Source organism: Hetaerina americana, unplaced genomic scaffold (assembly GCF_022747635.1).
Source record: "Hetaerina americana unplaced genomic scaffold, ioHetAmer1.1.p SCAF_7, whole genome shotgun sequence".
Lineage (NCBI taxonomy): Eukaryota > Metazoa > Arthropoda > Insecta > Odonata > Calopterygidae > Hetaerina > Hetaerina americana.
The window spans coordinates 11,067,382-11,092,690 of record NW_027287316.1 but is presented as its reverse complement, the minus strand read 5'-3'; the positions used below and the strand labels follow the sequence as shown (position 1 = coordinate 11,092,690).

At 41.5% G+C, this 25,309-nt stretch overlaps 1 protein-coding gene across 5 annotated transcripts in view; it reads left to right on the top strand.

The window, feature by feature from the left end:
* Nucleotides 1–25,309, top strand: part of Fife (regulating synaptic membrane exocytosis protein fife) — a 426,424-nt gene that overhangs the window by 224,931 nt on the left and 176,184 nt on the right. For all 5 annotated transcript variants that reach the window (XM_071595176.1, XM_071595175.1, XM_071595174.1 and 2 more), the window contains exon 3: nucleotides 22,091–22,214. In XM_071595176.1, the coding sequence (XP_071451277.1) occupies nucleotides 22,091–22,214 (124 nt within the window). The remainder of the gene's footprint in view (nucleotides 1–22,090; nucleotides 22,215–25,309) is intronic.

Sequence of the window (25,309 nt, the reverse complement as noted above, 5' to 3'; positions counted from 1 at the left end):
TCCTGACTCTTTATTTCCTTCGGGATTGTCTGCTCCATCCAAACACTAGGCCTGTGTTCTCATCCAACTATTGGTGTCTGATAGAGGGTTCTTTTGTCTTCAGTCATCCGTCATTACAAGTTATCCTCTGAGAAAATTAATGTTCAATATCAGTTTCAATATTTTGAATAGGATAATAAATATTTATTATCTCTATGGGAATGGGGCATGATTTATTATACTCATACATGAATAAAATTGTTAATTTTATTGTTCCTAACACTTTTTTGCTTAAACTAAAACTAGTAATGTCTTATACTTAATACTATTACGCTGTACTAATTATGTAATGTTGTTTTCAATTTGATATGATCCCTATAACACAATATCAATCATAAAATGTGCGCATGTATTTTTTGTGTTGGAATCATGCATTTTGTCAGCATTTTAAAAATATTCTCTAATATGAGGGGCATTCTATAAGGAGAACAAAAAACGTTTATTGAAAGAATACTAATGATCCAGTTACTTGAAAACCACTTTTCATTTTATTATCATTTTGTAATCTCCTTCAACTTATGTACCCTCACGCCATTATTTTATCACTGTTCCAAAATCGTCTGCATTTAAGTTTTTGGACAGATGTCTCAGTTACATGCGCATTTAAACATTCTGCGTTACTGGTTTGTCTTTTAGGTTAGAGTTTTTGCGGAACAAATAGTTGCGAGACACTTGGGACGATCGGATCTTTAAGAAGGGCGCTGGAGAAGTTACCACCCTAATCTATCAATTCACTCAGGCTATTCGAACCACATGAGGTCTGGCATAATGATGGAGCAGCAATCCTCTGGTTAGTAGCCCTTGATGTTTTCTTCGAATTTCAGCTCGAAGCTCCAGAACAGAGCTTGCGCAGTATGATGCAGCATTTCATATTTGCACCTCGCTTCTGGGATATCAGCACGTCTTTAAAATCCCAAAGTTTTGCAAAAGTTAACTCATAAGCTAAGCGCATATCCTAGAATCAATTGTGCAAAGATGAAGAAGGATGAATACTTTTGCATTGAACCACGTTATATTTAGGATTGGTAGTGATCCATCTATAGTTCCATCCCTAGTAACAATCTCACTAAGCAATTGCTCCTGTTCATCGCCATGAGATGTTTTAAAAACATCTCCCTTCCATTCAATTTTTGTTCCTCGGGTCCAAGTATCTGAGTATTCACCTGGAGTGCGGTCGCCATTTCTAAATTGTGCTACCTTTGTTTCTTCCCTTACTCATCTACATCTACATAATACCCCGAAAGCCGCCGTTGTGGCGTGTGGCGTGGGGTGTTAGGTCACCACCTGTAAAAAGGAACACAACCACTTGCAAAATCAACAAATACATGCAAAACTATAACCACAGTGGCACATACATTCATGCAAAAATCCCTTCATTTCATACGCATGCAAATAATCTATAAAATGAATATCTTCTAACAAACAATGGTACCCTAGTATGCTGTAAGTAATTTATCCAATGACGTGCAATTTGAAAAGTAGGAAGGCGAAACTCCACTACCTCATGGACATGCAACATAAAACGGTCTCCTCCCCAAGGACACAGGTAGGGAATGTCACCCAACGCTGCAGGTTGCGGGAGGTTACCCGCAACTCCTGGCATGCGTGCCCCTGCAACAGCTAATTAATATCTCAAAGGCCTAGATTTATCTGCCATCAAATAACTCATGTAGAAACTAATCACTAATATTTCACAAATCCTTTATCAGTTTGTGACATTATAATTGACTTCCAATCGTAATTAGTGCAATTGATTGGTGAAATTTCGGAGCTCCTGCAAAATTTCTGAAGGCTAAGCTCACATTACGTTTGGTATATCATGCTAAATTCTTTTTTCAAAGAGTAGAATGGTAGATTAAGATCCTTCGGATGATTTTGGAGTGCAGGTTGAGTTACTTGTGGCTCTTTGTATGGCTTCTTGATACTTCTTCTGGGTGCCAAACAATCCTGAAAAGACCCAGATGGCAATAATGAAATAACTAATTATCTCTGTCCGATGTCTGAATTTCACTCCCCCTAGGGGTTAGTTGTAGGGCCCAGCACTGCGTAAGCTCTAGCTGAGGATGATCGCGGAGTTAACCATCGAAACGTCGGTAGCTGAAACCCTAACCCGGTGCAAAACCCGCCAACACTTCATTAGAATCTTGCCCTGGGAAAACCCCAAATATTACATAACAAAATTCAGTTTATAACATAATTTTATATTCACTTAATATTTGTTCACTGCATTCACAAGGCTATCAAAATTAATTTACCTTATCAGAATGAATTTCTGTACTTTTTCATTTCCCACAATGCATTCTTTCAGTTGTGCAACAAGTTTTATGATTCTGTAGTAGTCATTTGTGTCAAATTCATGACCCTAAATTACTAACAATTTCCTACTATGATTAATGCAAAAGATTAATCATAATCTCCTCTGAAATCTAAGCTGAATGATTTGGCTACATTCTCCATTTTGATATTTAAGTCAAGGCCTAATATAAGTAATTAAAATCCACAAAATCAACGTTTTCTAATATTCATGATTGAAACTCAGTGACAAGTCATCTGAGAAAAGGGGTTTTCAAACACTCCTGAGGACTATCATTGATATATTACAGGTCTCTCAAGTTCTTGATGAAACTTTTTCTGTCTTCATCTCGACCATTATCTCAATAGAGAGACTAATTCTGTGGGTGTAAACTGAAGTCTTAATGATGGTATCACTCTGCCGAATGAAATACGATACAGTGCAAACGGTTTAATATCACGGTTAAATATTTGTCGTGGATTTATATGATAGACCTAAATTGAAATAACTGGGTGGCTGAAGGCATTTACACATTAATTCTCACATTAGAGCAAGTGTAGCTCATTATCACGAGCTGGTGAGGGTCAAATGATTTTTCATCGACGCACCGTGGATGAAGTAATGATGTGAAACTTGTAATCACGTTGCTCACCGAGAGGACTAATCTCCCGATGAGTAGTTCTTTTATTAACGTTTAATTAAGGTAGTCCTGGTAGTTTCTACGCCTTATGACACACCCACACGTTGGGCTACCGTGATGAAGTTCGCCGAAGCGTGGTCCAGAATGAAGAACACCCTCTTTGGGTCGCTTTGAGTTCCATGGCCACGAAGTTGAAAGCAGTAGTAAATTCTCATTTATCTCCGACTGGGAAAATTCAGACCCATTAATGAAAATTACATTCGTCCCCGCAGAGATAACAGCGTTCGCACTCGCACGCCTCTCCTCCTCACTCCCACCCGCCGGGGAGGAGATAGAAGAGAAGGGGAAGGTGGAAAAAAACAAACTTATCGCATTTGTGCGGAAAATTTTGGAAAGTCTTTCGATGTTCGTGTGCGGATGGAGAAGGAGGGAGTGAGGGAGGAAGGGGTAAGAAAAAGAAGGGCAAATGAAAGGAGAAATCTCGGAAATCTACGGAGACATTAATTCTCCTCCCCATCTCACTCGAGCGGTTGCAATGTTCGCTTCATCCTCCGCTCCAAGAACTCCATCCGCACCTTCCCTCGCCGCAGACCCCGCACCCTTTCTTGCAAACTGCCACTGCACCCACGATCGCTCACTCGTCCTTGCTCCGCGAGGGTGGGTAGCAATTCGCGGCAATGGCGGTGTCCATGAGCCGGTCTTTAGAAACGGCCCCGCCCCGTTCCTCGGGGGCTCCCACCGCAAGATCCCGCGGGATTTCTCACCGCGATCCCCTCCCAACCACCCCTGCCCCCTCGTCAAAGATCCGACGCGAGGATAAACGGACCACGGGGGACGCGAAATGCTTGGTTCCCCAAGACGCGAGACTCCCCACCCTGAGGATGCCTAACCCTGCCACCCCATCGCGTCCGAACTCTCGCGCGCGCGTTCGATATCTTCCTTCCCACCCCCGCACCATGAGCAAAACACTCGCACAAGGGGATCTTTTGTCTTCTCCAACAACCCTCCCCCCCCCCCAGCCTCCCCTATACCTCTCCAGCTCTCCATGGCAGCCCCCCCTCCGACTGCCCTCGACGCCGTGCTTCCAACCAACGCCTTCTCGGTTTCTGTTCAAATTTCGTGGAAATAGTCGTGTATTTTTCGTTTCGGAAGGCCCTTCATCCACTCCTCGCTCCCGTCCCATCTGTCTCATTCCTCTCTCCCCATCCATCTCCACCCACCCCCAGTTTGGAGGACGAGTAAGAAGCAGAGACACACTCACGCTCATCCTTTTATTTTTCCCTCCCCCTACTCACCCCTTTCCCGGAGATAATCCTCATGGCACTTCGGCCCCGTCCCCCGGGGAAGTCCACCCATTTGGAAAGCGGTTTCCTTGGCAGTAATGTGCAGGCGGGAGGGCTCCAGATGGATATATTTATTTTTTTCCTCGAATTTCGAAAGAATCCGCGAGTCATAAAGCATTGCTTCCCTCGTGTCTGCACAGCTTTAATCCTTACGCTGTTAAATTAAATTTAAGTACGCGGTATGTAACGTATCTAGAGCAAGCAATTGTATGGTGGCGAGGCATGCACAAGTACAGCACCTGAAAAGAGGAAATTGGGAACTTTGGAAATGTTGTTTCGGAAGAAGTTGATGGAATTCAGTTATTCAGGTTGAATAATCAACGAAGAGTTTCCAAGCGTGGATGAACAAAATAATGTGGAATAAATTTTTGCTTCACATATTTCAATATGATATATTCAATTCATAATATTTCAGCTTGCTGCTTCGTTTCCTATTTCTTTTCCACAACCTTCTCAATCGCCTAAACATGGACCACTCTTATCCCATTCCATTTTGGATCCGAAATTTTCGCCGTCACGCCTATAAGCTCGCCAAATACACAAGCCACACCGAGTTTCTCACCTCCTGCCTGTCCTTAGGAATCGTTCCCAACGGTCTAGTCATTTCCCTACCACTATCTGCTACTCTTCCCGATATCCACCCCAAACTTAATGCATTTTCTTACCAAAAATCTTTAGAATTCACCCACCTTATCCTTATGCAATACCAATGCATTCGTGAACAACACAAATCAAACCTTTTTTCCCACTTTAAAATAATCTCTTTGGCTTCTGCTCACCTAATTCCACAACTCAACGCCATAATTTCGTCTGCCCTACGTTCCCTCCAACAAAAACGTCAAACTCGCCTTAAAAAGCTGTCCAACTTGTGTATTTCCTACTTCCGAGTTGGTTTCAAAATTCCACACTCTCACCCTTTCCCGCCACCTCCTCCTCAACCGCCCCCACTCTTTCAATATAAGCCCGACCTCCGCAGCATTTACAACCTTCCCTCTCCTCCCAAAGGCCCTCTGGTTTTTCCAAAACGCCAGCCACCACCGAAAAATCCCAACACTCCCCCTCCCTCCGACAATGCCAATGACATTGTAAACCTTTCAAACACCAGCCTTTCAGACAATGAAATATCCGTTCTTAGTAAAGGCCTATCCTTCTCCCCTACACCAAAAATAAACCACATAAACATACTCACTGATACCCTCAATTTCTGCCGAAACCTTCGATGGCGCGCCTTCTGGAAATCACAAAGTAAACCTTTCAGTAACTTAAAAACCAATCCCGCACTCAACAAATTCCGCCCGGGTTCAACTCATGAGCCAAAACCCTTCCTAGTAACCATCCTGTCAAAATTTTTATACGCCTCCTTCTCGAAAAAGTTTCCAATCAATCCTTCAGAAAACATCTCAGACCGAAAAATAACCTCTCCATGAACGAACGTCATGCCCTAAAAACCCTGCAGTCCAATCCCAACATCGTTGTTACCTCCGCCGATAAAGGCTCCTCTGTTGTAATTCTAAACACCAATGATTATATTTCCAAAGCCCTCGCTCACCTGAACGATATATCCACCTATACCACTCTAACCAAAATCCCAACACAAACTTTCCAAACCGAAATTAGGTCTTTTCTCCTCCACTCCGGACCAGAAGAAGGCCTCACCTCCCAAGACATATCCCTACTTTCACCCCCAAACCCCAGAACACCCCAGTTTTATCTCCTCCCAAAAATACATAAACCCAACATCCCCTGTCGTCCTATAGTTTCCAGTTACAATTCTCCCACCGAAAGAATCTCCGCATTCCTTGACCACCACCTACAACCACTTATACTCTCCTTGCCCTCCTTCACGAAAGACACATACCACTTCCTCAACCGTCTAAATTCTGTCTCTATTCCCTCCACACCCAACCTACTTACGGCTACTATCGACGTTAACTCACTTTACACTTCTATTCCCCATGCAGAAGGTTTATCCTCCCTCCGGCATTACCTCTCTATACGCCCCCTACCCCAGCGCCCCTCGATGGAATTTCTCCTCAATCTTGCCACTTTCGTCCTAACTAAAAATGCATTCGCTTTCCAAAATTGTTTTTACCTACAGGCAAAAGGCACAGCGATGGGAACGAGGATGGCACCATCATACGCCAATCTCTTCATGGGCCATCTCGAAGAGACTTTCCTGTCACAGCAACCCTTTCAACCTCTTTTCTGGGTCCGCTACATAGACGATATATACATATATATATATATATATATATATATATATATATATATATATATATATATATATATATATATATATATATATATATAACACTTTTTGAAAGTCTCACGGACGTGAATAATAATGTATAACACTTAGCACTAGTGGACACAGACAAAAACACAGAAACACACAAAAAAAGAGACTCACTATTTTTCGAATTTTTCTGTGTTTTTGTCGAAACTCACCTTCCTCGTACCGAGTCAGAGAAACCGCCGCCCGTCCAACCGTCTACCCGGGAAATAATAAGTCATACTGAAGGATCTCAGGTTTTCCCGGCGTATGGTATTCAAGAAGGGTTTCCCACCGGGTCAGGTTGCAATACACCGACGTCTTCCATCGTCTTCAGGGTGAAGACGATGGCAGAGTCAGCCATCGAAACGTCGGTGTACTGCAACCTGACCCGGTGGGAATCCCGAGAGAATTTCTTAAATAAGTTATACTACTTTTGGGACAGACCTGGTATGCATGCATGCATGCGATACACACACACACATATAGTATATATTTATATATGTATATATATATGCATATATAAATATACATACCAGGTCTATATATATATATATATAAATATATATATATATATATATATATATATATATATATATATATATATATACACATATATATATATACATTAATTTACATAGAAATATGTAGAAGAAAAAAGGGATAGGAACACATATAAAGGACGAACACAAGAAAGTTGAGGAAGGCAGAATCGATTAGATCACTAATGTAAAAATAATTCCCTGACCGGGATTTGAACCACGGCCCTTTTGACTTACCAAGCCGATGCTCTAACCACTTTAGCTATGATATAAATTATTTTATTCGGCTCAGAATATTACAGAGTTTGTTAGCATTATGCATAAGATCAGGTCACAGATTATGGGTACATCATGTTTTTCTTTAGTATAAGTGTATACATGGATACATATATGATACATATACCCCACATACATATCCACTTGTACATACATACGCACACATGCACATCCACACGCACATACATAAGCATATGCATACAGACGCACACTCGTACATTTGACCATTAACATTTAGAAAGAAAAAAGAAAGGAAGACAAGGTCCACAGATATTAGGAGGGAGATTTTAGCTAGCAATGGAAAATTATGTATTGTAAGAAATTATCAATGGCAGGGTTGAAATTATCGATTCAATCAGTCATTCAGAAGAAAAAACTCTTCAACGATGGACGAAATGTGTCCGGCACCGGGTGGCTACCGGACATCACTTCCCAGAGTTCTGATCGTGGCTAGCGTCGCTCCGGTCGCGACTCGACCCCGGGCGACGAGTGCTTCGCCGTTTCCCGGGACGCCTCGTCCAACGGGTCGACGAGCGAGGACGCGGCATTTCGCCTCATCCCTCCCCCCCGGCCTCGTCCGAAGAGGAAGAGCCAGCCGTGGTCTCCACGAATACCGGGTAACTCGGCAGCGTTCCACAGGGGGCCTTCTTCGAAGGAGCACCGCTGGGGGCCGCCAAGGGGCAGGAGGTACCCTCGGGGAGGGTCGGAGTGGCGGGCTGGGGCTCATCTGCGGAAGGGTTGTGGTCGGGAAAAATCAGGGGCGATAGTTGCTTGTGGTCCGTATCTTGAGAAGCGCTGGGAAGATCGTCGACACCTTGGCTGTCCTTAATGGGGAAAGAAGATGGGGTATGTGGGATTTTTGACTTTGGGAAACTTGTATGCGGGTCGACTTCCGGGGTCGGTGACGCTTCCTTTACAGTCAATGATAAAGGGGTCGAGGGATGAGCTGTTGGGGACGAGAAAACATCGCAATCAGATGCATCCTCCTCACCTGTCACCAGAGGTTCTCGGGGTGTTTGAAACCCGTGATGCAAGGATTGCGTAGCGAGGGCGTCGATGGCGTGAGCGGGGGGAGGGGGGGCGAAAGACCATCCCTCCTCATTTGACGAGCTCACGGAGACGGGGGCTGGAGGTCGTGTGATATTAGGCGAGGTGGTAGGTACGTGAGCCATTTGTAGATCGGTATTCGAGACCAGAAGCTTGGGTTTGTCTGTCCTCTTCTTTTTCAGTTCCCTTTCCTCCGTTGACGATTTTCGCTCCCGCTGACATTTCCCTCCAATTGAAGGGAGATGCGGGGGACCGACGGGAGCAGCCGGGGCCGCACCCTCGATGAGTAGAAGCGACCGCGCTCTCTCCTCCACAGCCAAGGAGCTCGGGCTCGTCCATCTCCACGGCGGCGTTAGGGTTGGAGGGCATCGTCATTGCCTCCACATAGCTCTTACCTCCCTGGTTCCGAGGGCAGGTCTTGCGCTCGTGGCCTTCTTGGTTACAGCGGGCGCAAGTGCGGCGCTGACCCTCATAGATGATGATGGCCCGGTTGCCGCCGATGTGGAGGTACGAGGGGATACTATATTTCTCTCGACCGTCATCCGCACAACCCTGGTGCCAGTAAGCACCCGCGCCATCTTGTCTCCCTCCCACCTGTTCTCCCACGAGCGATGGATTTTACCAAAGCGTTGGGGCTCGCCTGTTATGTCTTCCAATGGGGTCTCCACGGGGAGACAAAGAACCCTGACATTACACGGGCTGCCGGAAGTCTCGTCAATTGTTATTGTCGTCCTCTGGTCACTTAAAGACGGAAACGGTAGTTTCCGCGGAGTATTGTCTAAAATCCTTGTCATTGTACCTTCGGTTGCCAACTTCAGGAATATCAAATGGCGATTGTATCCAAATTGGATCGCCACTATCTCTTCGGGTGTGAGGCCCAGCGACTCTAACGTGAAGAGGTGGACCTCCAACGGGGTAGGGGGCTTCGCCTTCTCGTCAACTTGCAAGGCGAGCGTGTTTAAGCGGCGCACAGCCATTTGAAGAAATCAAATTCAGCACACTAGCATGAAGAAGGAAAGCGCAACAAAAAAAACGAGCACTTTAAAGGGAAATAAAACATTCACGAACGCTCCCTCCCCGCCACACGCACCCGGCGGTAGCAAACAAAAGGAGCCTAAGCTCTACACCAGGAGTCAAGGTCAGTCTTGATCCACTAAACAAAACAAAAGTACGGCCTTCCCGGCGGAAGAAGTCGAGAGTCAAACTGCACGCTTCTTGATGAACTAGGCGGTCTACCGCCGCTCGAAACAAAACACGATCGGAACCTCGATTTCCGAGAGAGTCCGGCAGTGCCGCTCTCCAAACCCCGGCGGCCGAAGCCTCGGACGCCGGCGATTTTAGACACTCGGTGAACACAGGCACGTCCTGCTGTCAAGGCAGCTATCGAGGAAACGAAATTTACACTGAAATCTGCGGGGGCTTAATTCAACCAAGTGCTCCGATTCTTTGGCCAAGAGATGGCGTCAGGGAGTTGTTTCACCCACCAAGGAGGAATATAGTAGACGACACACGAAAGGGAAAGACATAGGATAGCAATCATTATACGACATTATGGATAGGAACGGTGCGTTAGGTGGCACGTCTAGCTAGAAGAAGGAGACGAGCCACGTTGGTCAATTGTACATTCAAACACAGAAACTCGCCATATGGTGAAGAAATATTCATTCATATGGAAATAGAAAAAGAGTTAGGAACGCATATAGTATAAAGGACGAACACATGAGAGGTGGGATAAGCGGAATGAAACAGATCACAAGTGTCAAAATATTTCCCTGGCCGGGACTTGAACCGCGGTTTTCGTGTATAGTTTCGTAAGTTTTTGAAGGGGAGAGGCACGCATTACAGTAATGAGATCACTAATCGAGAGGAATATAGATTACAATCAGGACGTATTTGCCTGTTTTGTAGGTTTCGAAAAAGCGTTTTATAGAGTGAATTGGGAAAAACTAATGAGTATACTGCAGAAAATAGGAATAGATTTGAGGGAAAGGAAGCTAATCCGCAACCTTTACATGTCTTAGAGTGCCCAGGTGCGAGTGGGGAACGGGGAGTCCGGATGGGCAGTGTTAGGAAGAGGTGTAAGGCAGGGTTGCCCATTATCACCGTTGCTCTTCAACCTGTATGCAGAGGAAATGATCAAAGAGGCATGGGAAGAACTGGAGGTAGGAATGAAAATGGGCGGGGAATTCGTAAAATCATTTAGGTTTGCTCATGGCCAAGCTCTGATTTGTCAGTCAGCCAAGGGATTGCAGGCATTGTTGATTAAATTGGAAATTCAATGCGATAGATACGGGATGAGAATCAATATTAATAAAACAAAGGTTATGCGATTTTCTAGAAAGAAAAAGGCTAAGCTAAACACTAAAATAGGAGGGCAAAAACTAGAGCAGGTAGAACGATTTACGTAGTCTTTAGATTTAGTCTTTTGGGCCAACACGGTCAGGGTAGTAGGGACGTAAGGAGAAGAATTGCGCTAGGCAAAGAGGCTTTCACAAGGAGGAGGGAGTTGATGATAGGAACGATAAGTAAGGATGTTAAGAAAAGACTTGTTAAAACTTTGATATGTACGGCGCGGAAACTTAGTCACTGAATATGGATGAATGAAGTATATTGAAGGCTTTTAAAATGTGGGTGTGGGGAAGGTTAAATGGACAGAGAAGAAAACAAACGAGGAACTTGGTATGGTGGGCGAAGAGGGGGGTTTGTTGGGAGAAATCCTATGGAGGCAGGAAAAGTGGATGAAGGGGGTGTTGACCGGCAGTGGGATGCTGAAAACTGTAATAGAGGGGAGAATGTTAGGCAAACGAGGAAATGGCAGGAACAGCATAGGGATGTTGGACGGGATGAAGTGAGGAAGGAAGTACTCAGAGTTGAAGAGGGACCTAATGTAGAGTAGGACGCTGGATTTTGTATTTTGTTAGGAGTCGCAAAATATTTATTTAGTAGCTGTGTCCATCCAAAAATCTACCTTAACCGGAAGATTGCTTAATAATAATAAGATAAACACATAATATATATATATATATTTAATTCCATTAAACAATATTACCCTTCTTTTCAAATTTAAACTGGGAAATTTTAGATAATAGCTCTTAGATTATGTAGTGACCATCTTGGGTAATGGAGTAATGTGTATTCGATACGCAATAGATGAAGGCCCCAGGAGAAATAAAGCCATCATACGATGACTGACTCTGAAGAGAGGAAATACTCCGACACTAATAGACTTCCTGATATGATACAAGAGGTATAATTCGCGTTAATCCATTCTTAGGATAGATAGCCAGCGTTCATGATGACTGTACATAACGTTTTTCTCTTTTAATATAGGTAACTTTTGAAACAATCCTACTGGACTTCATATCTCGATGCCAAAATCGATGAAGCCAATTAAAACTGAAACGCGAGGATTGAAATTAGAAAGCTTTCCGCCGACGCTGTCGTTTTCCAAGACTCCGGCCGAGTTTTAAGGTTTCCCTCCGTTAATCATATTAAATTTTTGATTCCGTGAGCTCGTACGAATAACTCTGTCATCCAATTAAACCTATTTAATTCCAAATTCTTATCCTGTAGATTTGGCTCTGTTTTATATATTCAGCGGAGTTCCAGTGTTTGGAGTAGTGAGGGAGGAAAATCTTTTTTTCGTTCAGCCCTCATATTCTGTGTTTTAATGAATTACGTAATAATTAAAAGACAAAATAATTTAAATCAATAATTTTTTTCAACCTTAAATTGTCTTCAGTTAATCAACAGGGCGTGTAAAACCGAAGGGGGAACATTGACTATACAAGTATCGTGTAAAAATATGGTAATACTAGTAACTGGAGCTCATGTGTCTCTCACCTTAGTGACAATAAATTTGACAATTTATAAATCAAGAGTTAAAGTTAAGCAAATATAATAATTTCTCTAATTTCAAGCTTTTAAGAAGCATGTTAACATGTTAAATAAACACTGTTTTCCCTTCAATATGAGTGATTTTCCTATTTACAACTTTTGTTAAAGATTAGTTAGACGAATATTATTGCTATTATCTCTTTTGTTATATTTTTCTATCAATAGATATTGGAAAATTCTAATTTTGTGTTCCGTAATTCTGTGATCTTCCATCGGTGAGCCATTAAATGTATGGTGAAAATTAATTAATTGAGGTAATACGAGGTTAAACTCACCTAAATTTTTTAATTCATTCGTTTCTTTGGATACCAGTTTCTTGAGCTAACACATACAGGGTTGCACCCAAAAGTGGTAGGACTGATTTTCTCTGTGGTGGAGGGGGGGTCTGCCTGGCAGGGTAAGGTGGAGGGGGCTCTTAGCAACAGACCGACACCAACCTCAGTCGCCTGCGGGCTGTCGTTGAGTGAGGACACCGTTTTTAGTGAAGCAAGTTTTTTGTCCGCGTCGAATAACAAAATGAATCTGGATTTAGAGCAACGCTATTCCGTGAAGTTTTGTGCGAAACTCGGGAAGACGGCAACTGAGACCCTCGATATGATCAAGCAGGCTTTTGGGGACACTGCCTTAAGCCGTTCCACAGTATTTGAGTGGTACAAGTTGTTTAAAGAGGGTAAGAGGGCTTGTTGAAGACGACCATCGCTCCGGACGGCCGTCGACAAGATTCGACACGAATGTGGACAAAGTGAGGACACTGCTGAACACAGACCGACGCTTAACCAGTGAAGAAATTGCAGACCAGTTGGGTCTGTCTGCATCCAACGTCCAACGCATCATTTCACAGGATTTGGCCATGCAAACTGCTGGGTGCTTCATCATGACAACGCGCCGTGCCATGGCGCGCTCGTCGTCAGACAGCTCCTGGCCAAATACGGCGTTGCCACGTTGCCGCTCCCGCCTTATTCTCCCGATTAGGCACCACCGGACTTCCTCTTCTTCCCCCTGATGAAAAGACAACTCAAGGGACGACGTTTTGACTCGATAAAGGCCGTTCAAGAGGCTTCGACGAGGGTCATCAACGGCATCCCCAAAGAAAATTTCCAGCGGGCATACGTGGAATGGGAGCAACGTTATACTAAGTTTGTAGCAGCTCAAGGAGCATACTTTGAAGATTATTAAGTCGATGTAAGTATATCGTCAATAAAATTCTTGTAAAAAAATCAGTCCTACCACTTTTGGGTGCGACCCTGTACATTAAAAACCGTTTAACGCTTTCTAAGACGGCACAATATCTCGTGTTACATTTGTTCTCATTTTGATATAATAACGACTAGAATTGAATGGAATGAATTTTTACATTTAATCTTTCAAAAAACAAGCCAGGAATTTCTTTGCAAATACTATGGACGTTTAATGCAAAGATCACTAATTATTTAGATGAAAACAGGAGTTACTAGTCATAATAATTACAGTTCCTTACTTGAATATTAAAATAACGAGAAAACCATTTGGTAGAGAGATCACTGTTGGCCCAACATAAACCCAACCCACAACTGTATAACTCCCCATCGACCGCTGCCAGGTGCAGAGCGGAGGGAGTGTTAAGAACCAAAGGCATTGTATGCACAGAAACGCTTTTATATAGTGGTATTACAATATAATTTTGCTCCATAAATATTAAAATACATTCTGTACTTCCACTTTGGAACTTTAAAGCGCTAAAACTTGTGGGAATACGGCCATCCAAGAGTTAAGGATATTGTTGCTGAAAATAACTTCATAGATGACATGAAGAACGTTTTAGTCCTAAATTCATAAGATTATGGCACTTTAATAAACAGGAAGAAGAAATCCATGCTAAAAAACTTAAGGAGTTTATGGAAGAGCCGAACCTCATTAAAACCTGATTTTGATAAGTCGGAAAAAAAGGTTTAGTACTTCGTCACTGGATTGCATGACTCCTTTCTAAAAAAATGGCGATAAGGAGGACGCCAGTGATTTTTCAGACCGATTTCTATGGCATTGGTAAGCTGCAAAACCATAAAAAATATAATTTTTATCAATGCGTTAAATGGACTTTCTCGATAGTAGTAACATATTCTTACCTAACCAGCAGGGCTTTAGGAAGAGCGGATTATATGGAACACAAATGGGTATTCGTATTGATGACATCCTGAAATCGGGAGGAAAGAATACCAGAGTGGATTCTGTATTTTTGTTATTCAAGAAGCCCATTCAAAAGGTTTCTTACAAGATATTGATACCAGAAGAAGTGTTATGGTGGTGATGAGAAGGTCACTAATTCGACTAGGGACTCCTTATATAACTGTAAACAAGGTGTTAGTTGACCAGTTGAGTTCATTAGAAGCTGACGTAACTTCAGGAGTGCCACAGGGAAGTGCAATAGGGACCATATTCTTCCTTGCTTTACATTTACAACCTAATTTTACTCGTTAAAAGCAATTTCATTTTATTTTCCGGACGGCACAGGGATTTGTAGATAAAACAAGAACACCGGAAGATAGCGTGGTACTCTCTTGAGACTTCGACCAGATATCGGAGGGGTGGAAAGAATTTCTTTTAGGGTTAAATGTCAGCAAATGTGCAGCATTCAAGTTTTAGAATAAAAAATAGATAAAAAAGAAATTATTAAATAAATAGGATCGAGTTAAACATTATAGAGCAGGTCTAATATTTGGGTGTTGCACAGGTATCAAACCTTTATAGTGTGCACACATCATAAGAACTTATGTGTCAGCCTTGAAAGAGCTTGGTTTCATGAGACGGGCTCTACGGAAATGTAATGAAAATACTAGAGATAGGTGTTGCTTTGATTTGGTAAGAAAGAATTTAGAATACGCCATTCATTTTTCATCCATTTGAGAAAACTTCAATCAAAAATTTAGATGGGGTGCAGAGAAAATAGCTTGTTAACGTTTGTTAAAAGATTTTTCGGTAAGTGAGTAAGCGTCACGGTTGTGCTGGAGGAATCAATTTGGTTGTCTCTTGAATATCAAAGAGATACTGTAAAAATGGGTAAAGATACAGGACACCTGAGTCATGTGGCGACACCTAGAGGATTATTATGGCACCAAATTATATTGGTAAACTTGACCACCGCGATATAATTCAAGAGAGATATAAGATTAATAGAGGTATAGATACCGTCACAGAAGACAGATTCAAATACTTGTTCTTCGTTCGCACGGTACGCTGTCATGAAATAAAACCCAAGAACCTGAAAATATTAATTTCTAGAAATTAAATTTCTAGAATTAAAAGAATTGGTCAAACGCATATATTTTACATCATACATAGAGGCATACATGCAAGAGAGAGTTTTGTAAAAAAAATAATTTGTGCTCAAGAGAATGAATAGATTATTATCTCTGCATCTTCGGCTACTTCTCAAACACTCCAACCCCTCGCTTGCGGGAAATGGCGTAGATGTAGATGAGAATATCTTTTTTACATTTCAAATTTTGAGATTGACATATTACATTATATGAACCCACGTTTCAAAATTGAATACACAAATCTAAATTTTACTATAAAATATTAACAATTCACCTTCAAATATTTTGGGTACATTAATTGATATTCATTATTTTACACATAAAATATAGCATTAATTGTTCAACTTACATTTACTAGCTTAAACAATTTTGAGCATTCATGAATAAAATGTGAATAGTGTTATGAGGAAATATCTATGGTATCTAAGTCTTTGCCATTTTTAGATTAATAATTTATATTTCTTGTATCTGCAATACAACCTGGAATCTGGAATTGAGCACGTTTCATGGATGAGCAAAAAGGGCTTATACACAATCTAAGATTCGTTTGGACAGCAGAGTATTCTACTTTCGGCGTGAATTTTAACCAATGCTGAGTTTCACACACTACGATCATGTTAACGCTTTGCAAATCAAATAACCATCCAAGGGTATACACATTTTTTAAGCAACAAATAATGAATAGAATTGCCCACAGCGATTACTCTGAGTAGCATTGCTAATCACCGTCTTTCGCGGTAATATAGTAGGTTTTTAGTATGTCTTGGGTTTTAATTTGAAACAAATAATACTATCCTCTAGCCTAAAGTCTACAAATGCAGTATTACAGGTATGTAATACTGCATTGGTAGGTAATTCTGTATTATTAGTAGGTAATCTACCGGTTAAGGTAGGTCTTTGGATGGACACAGCTACTAAGTAAATATTTTGTGATTCCTAACATAACACAAATCCAGCATCCCACTCTACATCAGGTCCCTCTTCAATTCTGAGTGCTTCCTTCCTCCCTTCATCCCGTCCAACATCCCTATCCTGATCTTTCCCTTTCCTCTTTTGCCCAACATTCTCCCCTCTTTTACAGTCTTCAACATCCCACTGCCGGTCAACACCCCCTTCATCCACTTTTCCTGCCTCCATAGGATTTCTCCCAACAAACCCCTCTCCTCGTCCCCCATACCATGTACTTCCTCAATTGTTTCCTTCTCTGTCCATTTCACCTTCTCCATTCTTCTCCACACACACATTTCAAAAGCCTCCAGTCTACGACTATCCTCCTACTTCAATGACCACGTTTTCGCGCCGCACAGAACTACGCTCCATATCAAAGTTTTCACGAGCCTTTTCTTAATATCCTTACTCAACCCTGTCATCAACTCCCTCCTCCTTGTGAAAACCTCTTTGCCTAGCGCAATTCTTCTCCTTACGTCCCTACTACTTTGACCGTGTTGGTCCAAAACACTACCGAGATACGTAAACCGTTCGACCTGCTCTAGTCTTTGCCCTCCTATTTTAGTGTTTAGCTTAGCCTTTTACTTTCTAGAAAATCGAATAACCTTTGTTTTATTAATATTGATTTTCATCCCATACCTGTTGCACTGAATTTCCAATTTATTCAGCAATGCTTGCAAACCCTTGGCTGACTGACAAACTAAAGCTTGGTCATCAGCGAACCTAACTGATTTTACGAATTCCCCGCCCACTTTCATTCCTACCTCCAGTTCTTCCCATGCCTCTTTAATCATTTCCTCTACATACAAGTTGAACAGCAACGGTGATAATAGGCAACCCTGCCCTACACCTCTTCCTAACACTGCCCATCCGGACTCCCCGTTCCCCACTCGCACCTGAGCAGTCTGAGACATGTAAAGGTGCGGATTAGCCTCCTTTCCCTCCATTCTGTTCCTATTAACTGCAATGTACTTATTAGTTTTCCCCAATTCACTCTATTACGCGCTTTTTCGAAATATACGAAACAGGGAAATACCTCCTGGTTGTATTCTATATTTCTCTCGATTAATAATCTCAATACTGCAATGGCATCACGCGTACCTCTCCCCTTCCTAAACCCAAACTGATCATCCCCTAAGTAATCATTTGCCCTACTCTCTATCCTTTTGTTTATAATCCTGAGAACAACTTTAGCTGCGTGGGATATCAAACTTATTATCCTGTAGTCCCCATATGATGTGTGCATACTGCACACATCCCACGCAGCTAATACATGCAATGCAGTATTTAAATTATTTAAAAGAATAAGGAACACCTATTACAAATGAAATATAATTTTGATACAATTTAACATACTGGAGAACTCTATTGCAAAGACGAACGGCAAAGATTGGACACACCATATCAGGTGCCGTGGATTAGTTAGAAAAAATATTGGAAGATTTATCAAGGAAGGCCAAAAGACAAGATATTCACACGCCGTCGGGCTTAGTACTGGGTGAACTCTACCATCACCTACCAAACCGACCTTCAGGTTGATTACTGTGTTTATTGATTTTTTATAACAAGATATTCATGGTAAAAATAACCATATATTTAAATGAATGCTTATTTTTATATATACATTAATGCCCGTTTGTCTACATTTACTGCCTATAAAATGTGAGTAACTCAGGAAATAAGGAAAATGAATAAATTTGTAGGGGTTAAGATTTAACAGAATTTATCTTTTTTGGGGTACTGCGTGCGTCGAAATTTATCAGAAGAACTTCAAAGTTAATATTCTTCGTATGCCTAGATATTTTACTTTTGTTAACGTCTACAATGTTTGAAATTTATGGTTTGAGTGTCTGCTTAATGAAAATTTATGATCACTGAATAAACAAATTGGTATTATTTCACACAAAAATGTCATGTTTAGGTATTCAGTGATCTACAATGTATTACCATATTGAGGCACTGATTTTATTTTTAACCGCGCTGAGTGAGTTTGAATGCTTTAAAAATTCCGAGAGCAATGACTTTGGGAACGCATCGCGTGACTGCTGTGCTCAGCTTAGCATCCCTCTGCCCCACTGACCCTCATAACGCACGTATGGTGCATTTATATGCAACTGGTGACCATACGAGAAACCGACCCTGTCATCGCAGCCTAAATAACCAACTGTTATCTGCGTTGTACAGGCATTTGAGGTTAAGGCTGTCACTCAAAAACACAAAATTAAATTGTCAGTCCGAAATTTAGTTTGTCATTTTCTGTATCCTCGTTCATCCCCACTATTTATTTAAAATTCTAAAAAAACACATGATACCATAATTATCGATTATTTGAATGGATTTTCCAAAATATATTTGGTTCATCCTATTATTTTTTAGCATGAACACCCAATCAAATTCTTCTTTACTCAATTCTACTTACCTGTAACTTGCTTGTGGTAGAGGAGGCCTTATATTACCTATTATTTCTGATCCTCCTCTCCTCCTGGGGTCATAATTTTTCGTAGGATTATATTTTTATTTTTTAAGTCAACGGCATCTTGCCAGGTATCCGCGCCGTTAAATACACATCAAAATTAAAATTTTCACTCATCTTTTCTTAACATATTTACCCTGCGCCCCTGAAATAGACTGTTTCATATTTGTGCAAGCTTCTTCGTATAACCAAATTCACTGAGTTCACTGTCAAATTCTGATGTCGCAACTACTACGACCATCTTCAACCAAAACACTTCCGAGAAGGTAAACTGTTCCACCTGCTCTAGTTTTTGTCGTCCATTGTCAGTTTTCAACTTGGTCTTCCTTCTACTCTAAGGCATCATAACCTATATTTGATTTTATTTTCATCTCATACCTATCTCACTAATTTTTTAATGTTCTCAGCAACCCCTTGGATGACTGCATGACTTAATATTGATTGTAAATGCATTGAGTGCCGAAAAGTAAATACACTGAAAGTCTTTCTGTGTCACAAAGCATAGTGGCTTCGTTACCGTGGCTTGGTTTAGTTAAAACCATGGGTCAAAATCCAGGCAAAAAATGTCACGATGTCACAAGTGTCTGTAAAAAACTATATTCACGATTTAAAATTTTGAAGTATTTTAGATACTCCCTCATCTTCGAAAACGTACGGTTACACCAAGTTTTATACAAAATAACTCCTCATTCCCAAGATAAACTGCATATAAAATACCATTTTGCCTACTGACGTGTTTAAATAATCTCTCTTAGCGTTACTCATAATGGTATAATTATTTCTACAATCCCTGCAAAATCCTTACTTTGTGGAATGCTTCAATTTTGAGTGGTGAATGACGCAATCGAGTGAGGATCGGCCTTTCGTGGTACTGATAACAAGGGAATGTTTAATATAGGCGTCATGGAAAAGGGGCCCAGTTTCCACCAAGACACTCACCAACCCGTGCTTTCTCGGGCATGTTTGTGGCCTGGTGGATCACCATGGTGAAGGGCCCGTGGAAACCGTCTCAATACGACCGCACCGAAAATAGAGCGGTGGAAAGACCTGTCAAGTGGCTAACTCACCCCGGTGGAGCGAAAATTTCAGGAAACTCTCCGGGTGATGCCACATCCCAGATCATATCCCTTTTAGCGTCTAGCTTCGTGATCGGTCTGTTCGCTCTGCACAGCGCTTAGCCGATCGCGGAAAAGAGAACGCCTATTGCTAGTTTTCCTCGAGGCAAGTCATTTGAAACGTGTCTTGATTTTTGACCCAAATGATGTTAACAATGGTATATTGCTTAAATATCCCTACGCAATGCTATGAAATTAAAATACGAGTTTTCATCGAAATCTTTGCTTCTCTGTTTTTAATGACCTGCAAAATGTAAATGAGAATGGAGTAGGAAAAAAGAATTGCGTACATTCGATTTATTGCGCACAAATCAGAAGAGCTGAAATAAAGTCGTTTGTATTGGATAAAATATTTTATTTATCTATCCGTGTCGAGATTGAAACGAGAAAAAAATGGCAATACGTTTATTTATACATCCTGATATTATTCAGATTGTTTTTACATGTGAGAAGTAGTATTTGTACCCCTGGTTACAATATTGCATTTTATGTTGTAATTTTGAAAAGTAATTTATTTATATGAAATATAGATGGATCAACATTTTATAAATTAATGAATAATGGATTGGTCATTAATGTGTATGTTTATTTATTTATATATACAAGTATATAGGTCGATTACTGTTTGCCAAATGTCGTATTTTATTATATTTGACGGCCATCTTGATGTGTTATCCAAAAATGAGCTCAAAACTAAAAATCCTCTTCATCACACCAAATTTCATGTAGTTCAATAAATATCATTATAATATCCCTTAACTATCTTGCCTTGATTGTTAGCAAAATGAAAGACTTTAATGAAAACGAGCCAGTACAAATGAATGTCATTGGGAAGACTGTTTTAAACTCGCATTCACAATACGTCTCTTAACATAATGCCTTTCCTTCTTCCCTTGAGCATATCCGTATTGAATTCCACAGCTGATAATCTATTTAGTACATTTTTAATAATACTCAAATGTACATTTGTCTCGCACAAAAATATGCAACAGACAAACAAATTAAATATGACTAAAAACCATTTAGCTCACCAAAAATGTGTAATTTAGTTACATTTAAAAAAATGAAATAACACTGGCACGAAAACTTGCATAAGAAGACATACGACAACGACTCCTAATTGGGACATATCTGTGCTGAGCAACCACCACACTGGAGCCAAGTAGTAGCAATTTTTTAAACTTCCGAGCACCGTTACCTCGTTTAAAACATCCGAGGAAATTTTTTGCACGTCCGGATGGCAATTCATTTCGTCCTTTTGCATGTTGCAAAAGTTTCACAACCTGTTTACCAAAAAGAAATCTTACCCCTTAAAGCCCAGTCGGGTTGGTTATAGCGGGGTGCTCGATCTGGATATGAAGTGAAGGCTTTTGTAATTACCTGCTGATGAATAACGTGCTTGTATTAATGACGCATTTAATCCACTTACGTCGCCGGCGGGAAACACCGTTGTTGTCTCATTTATCTCTCGCGTACAATCCCCGCTGTCAAGTTTGCAGTCCGGCCGTATACAAACAAAGGTCCTCTTTCTCTCTTTCTCTCTCACTCACTCTTTTGTTTCCATTTATTATTTTTCTTCTCTGTAAGTTGTGGAAAATAAAAGCGGCAGTCTAGGGTGGGGAGGTTACAAAGGGTGGGGGGAGGGATGGAGATAGTGACGAAGGCGAGCAATGCCAGTCGGAAGCGGCGTACTCCGAGCCGGCAGCTCGTGAGTGGTTTTCCGTGAGCGGGACACAATGAGGAGGAGGCGCGAGGGAGGGGGGAATATTCGCGTGACGAGGGGACACGTGCACGCTGGGGACAACCATAGGGGTCCCGCACCCCATCACCTCCCGCCATCCCCCTCCCAATTCTCCTCCTCCTCCTCTCCACAAAAGGTCTATGTTTTGATATTATCGACTGTCATTCGCAGATGGTGGCGACCAACGAAAGTACGAGCAGTGCTGTGGTGAGCGGAGGTGACCAGGGGGAGGGATCGACTCTCGGTAAACTGCGGCAGACGCTCTCCTCCTCGCTGCTGACAGCCACAGAGACAGGTGAGTGGTCCCTTAAAAAGAGGGCGTAGCTGTTGCAAATTGTGTGCTGGGGAAGGGGAACGGGTGGTGTGATGCCGGAGAAGAGGGAGGAATTTTATTCGGTGGTAAATGGAATTAAGTAGGCAGAACAGAGATGTGTTCTCTGAGGCGATCAACGCCGGCACGGTAGAATCTCACTCCGCGAGGCACAGACTGCCTCTCGAATGCACGCTCAGCTACGAGGGACCTTGGTAATTCCCAGGCACATGCATCTGAGTGAGGAGATAACCCATCCGTGATTGACAGCTTTAATTTATCTTGAATGCATAGTTATTTTTAGCAAGTTATGAACGTCCTCCATCTGCATTTGCATCTACACAATGCCCCGCGATCCACCGCAAGGGCGTGTGGTGGGGAGTGTCAGGACACAACCCGTAAAACGGAATGCAAAATATGCAAAAGAAACTAAAGCATGACAAATCTCACCCCACTGAGATGTACATATTCATGCAAAGACCATTTTAGCTTACACACATGCAAATGCATATGCTAGCAACCAGCATACACATTCACATGAATCTACGGAAGTGGCAGATGTTTACGCAGTGTTTAATCTTGTCCTCGCTTGTGTATTTACTCTTTCTATAATGGATTTGATTTCTTGCTTTTATGATTCCTGATTGTCAGAGAAAAGAACGAATGTTTGCATCTATATGTGCAGGAGTCTATCTCCCCTATCTTATCTTTGTAGTGTAACCTACCGAATGATAACTGCATTCATGTCATAGTTAAACTCGTATGTTCTAAAATATGCTAAATGTCTAAGTGTCTCTTGTCCTCATCGCATCTCAAGCAGCTCCCTGTCTATCTTATCCCCGACCCCTCCCTCAAGGAATTGAAGAAAACTGTTATTATAATTCCAAAAATGCTTCCAATGGGACTTTAACATAAATTTTAAGTTATAATATTAAGTATTGAAAAAAGGTAACAGATCCCAGTAACGTACGATCTTAATAGCCCACAGTCAATAATTAAATCGAGCACATCACTGAAGTAGCCATAGACGATCCACCTTGGAAGGCACTCTTTCAAAATTGAACCTCTGGTCTACCGTAGTGGTCGGACAATCGGGGTATGCATGTTAAACCTAAATTGATTAGAGAGAGAAGCCTCAATAAACGGGTCGAATAATTTTTTCCCCATAAAATCTAGGTTTAGTTCCATTGTTAATGTTTTATTCCGTTTAATTTGTGTTTTGTGCAGACTTGACAGAGTTTTTCTCTAAATGTTCCAATTGATTGTACGTTGAAGCGAATTGACCGTTTACATTTTGACCGTAATTACATTTTTAATTTCGCCATTGAATTTTGCTATGCCATTAGGCCGAATATTTGAACATTTCCGTTCTACGGAATTATTTGATGACCTTAGGAACCGCTCAGATGGTGCAAACCCTACTTAATGAAGAGTAGCATGCGCTCCTTTGATAAAAAACAAACCAGACGATTCCTACCTTGCGTGGAGGAAAGAATGAAGATTCAAATTTCAAACTTAAAAGAAACTACGCAAATTTTAACAGGACACGGGGAGTTTAGATCATGCCTCAGGAAAATAGGGAAAAAAAGGAAGGGACGTCGTATTTTGTACAAAAATTAACGAAATTGTATTGGGGGTTTAAAATTCAGGTACCCCAAAAAAAATTCAAATAATAAATTGCACAAATTTAGTCGAATGGGCATAATTATTAATATTATTTTTATTATGCCCTCCTTTAAACATTATTGAACAAGAATAATTTACAAAACAAGTCGAAGCAGTGTGTCCCAACCTCGACCTTACGTAATACAGAGTAAGGAAATATTAAAAGCACAAAACCATAAGTGCATAAGGCAACAAGCGTATCATCTTGAAATCCACACAAATAGAAAGTTGGGGGAAAGCAAATGTAATGAACACAATTGATGCTCACTCCGTTGTGTAAATCAAGGAAGATCGCCGACACTGACCTTTGCCGATATATTGAGGTGCAATATGAGGCCCGATATATTGAGGCACGGATTGCGCAATGTTAGGGATCCTGCTTATGATTCAAATTACTAAGACGGATTTACTTATTCGTTTAATCAAAAGTCCGACGTTATGGAGTTCGTAATTTCTTGCTTTGACCTCGAGTCGTACGTTGTTGAGAATGCTCCTTGAGGAGGAATTCCGAATGCAAGCACATTGGCTCCCTATCATGGACTCTAAGAGCGGGTCTGCGGGAAGGGGGAGGGAAGGAAGGAAGGGTAAGTGGACGAACAAACTCCGCCGGAAAGGGAATTGGGTCTACCAAGTGCACACACCAACACAGAGGCGCCCCTTCGCAGAGTGGGAGGTGTTTCGTGGGTCGGTGGGTGAGACACGCAAATCGATTCCCGCAGATTTGCAAAGCATCAAATCCACAGGTAACGGTGTCCCCCTTATCCTCCCAACCCCCACGGCCTCCCTCTCTTCTCGTCTCGTCTCCTCCTTTTTTTTAAGCCTTCCGTCTGTCGGCATGAGAGGTGCGGGGGTGAATATGACGGGTGGGATAGGATTTTCGCACCGCGGCGGGTGAGCAGTGGTGCGCAAGTGTACGTATATTGAAAATATGCATGGACGGAAGCCCAGATCCAGCAAACCCACAATGTCACCCCAAGCTTCCTGACACGTACACTCCGTGAGCGAATTTATCGGATACACCTGAAGTATGTTGATGGAACACCCGTGGAAAACTTCCTGAATTTGCACTAGGTTTAAAAACCGGTTAATCAAGTCGATATAAAGGAGAGTGTTGGATTTTCGAAACGGCGGCGGTGTTATGCAAAAGTTATTTTAAAATTCCAATAGACCTATTATGGAATGGCGGGAAATTGATGAAACCCATGAGTATGATGACTGAAGGCTAAATGAGGTCGTCTGTTGGGAAAAATTAAAACACTGGCACATGCTTTGCTCAGTTCCAACTGGAAATACGATTGATCATTCATGCATCTGTGTTGAATTGACTCACAAGTTAAATGTACAAGTATTAATAATAATTTTAATGAATAATTCAGAGTAAGATATAATGAATACTTTGGTTACTCACATTATAT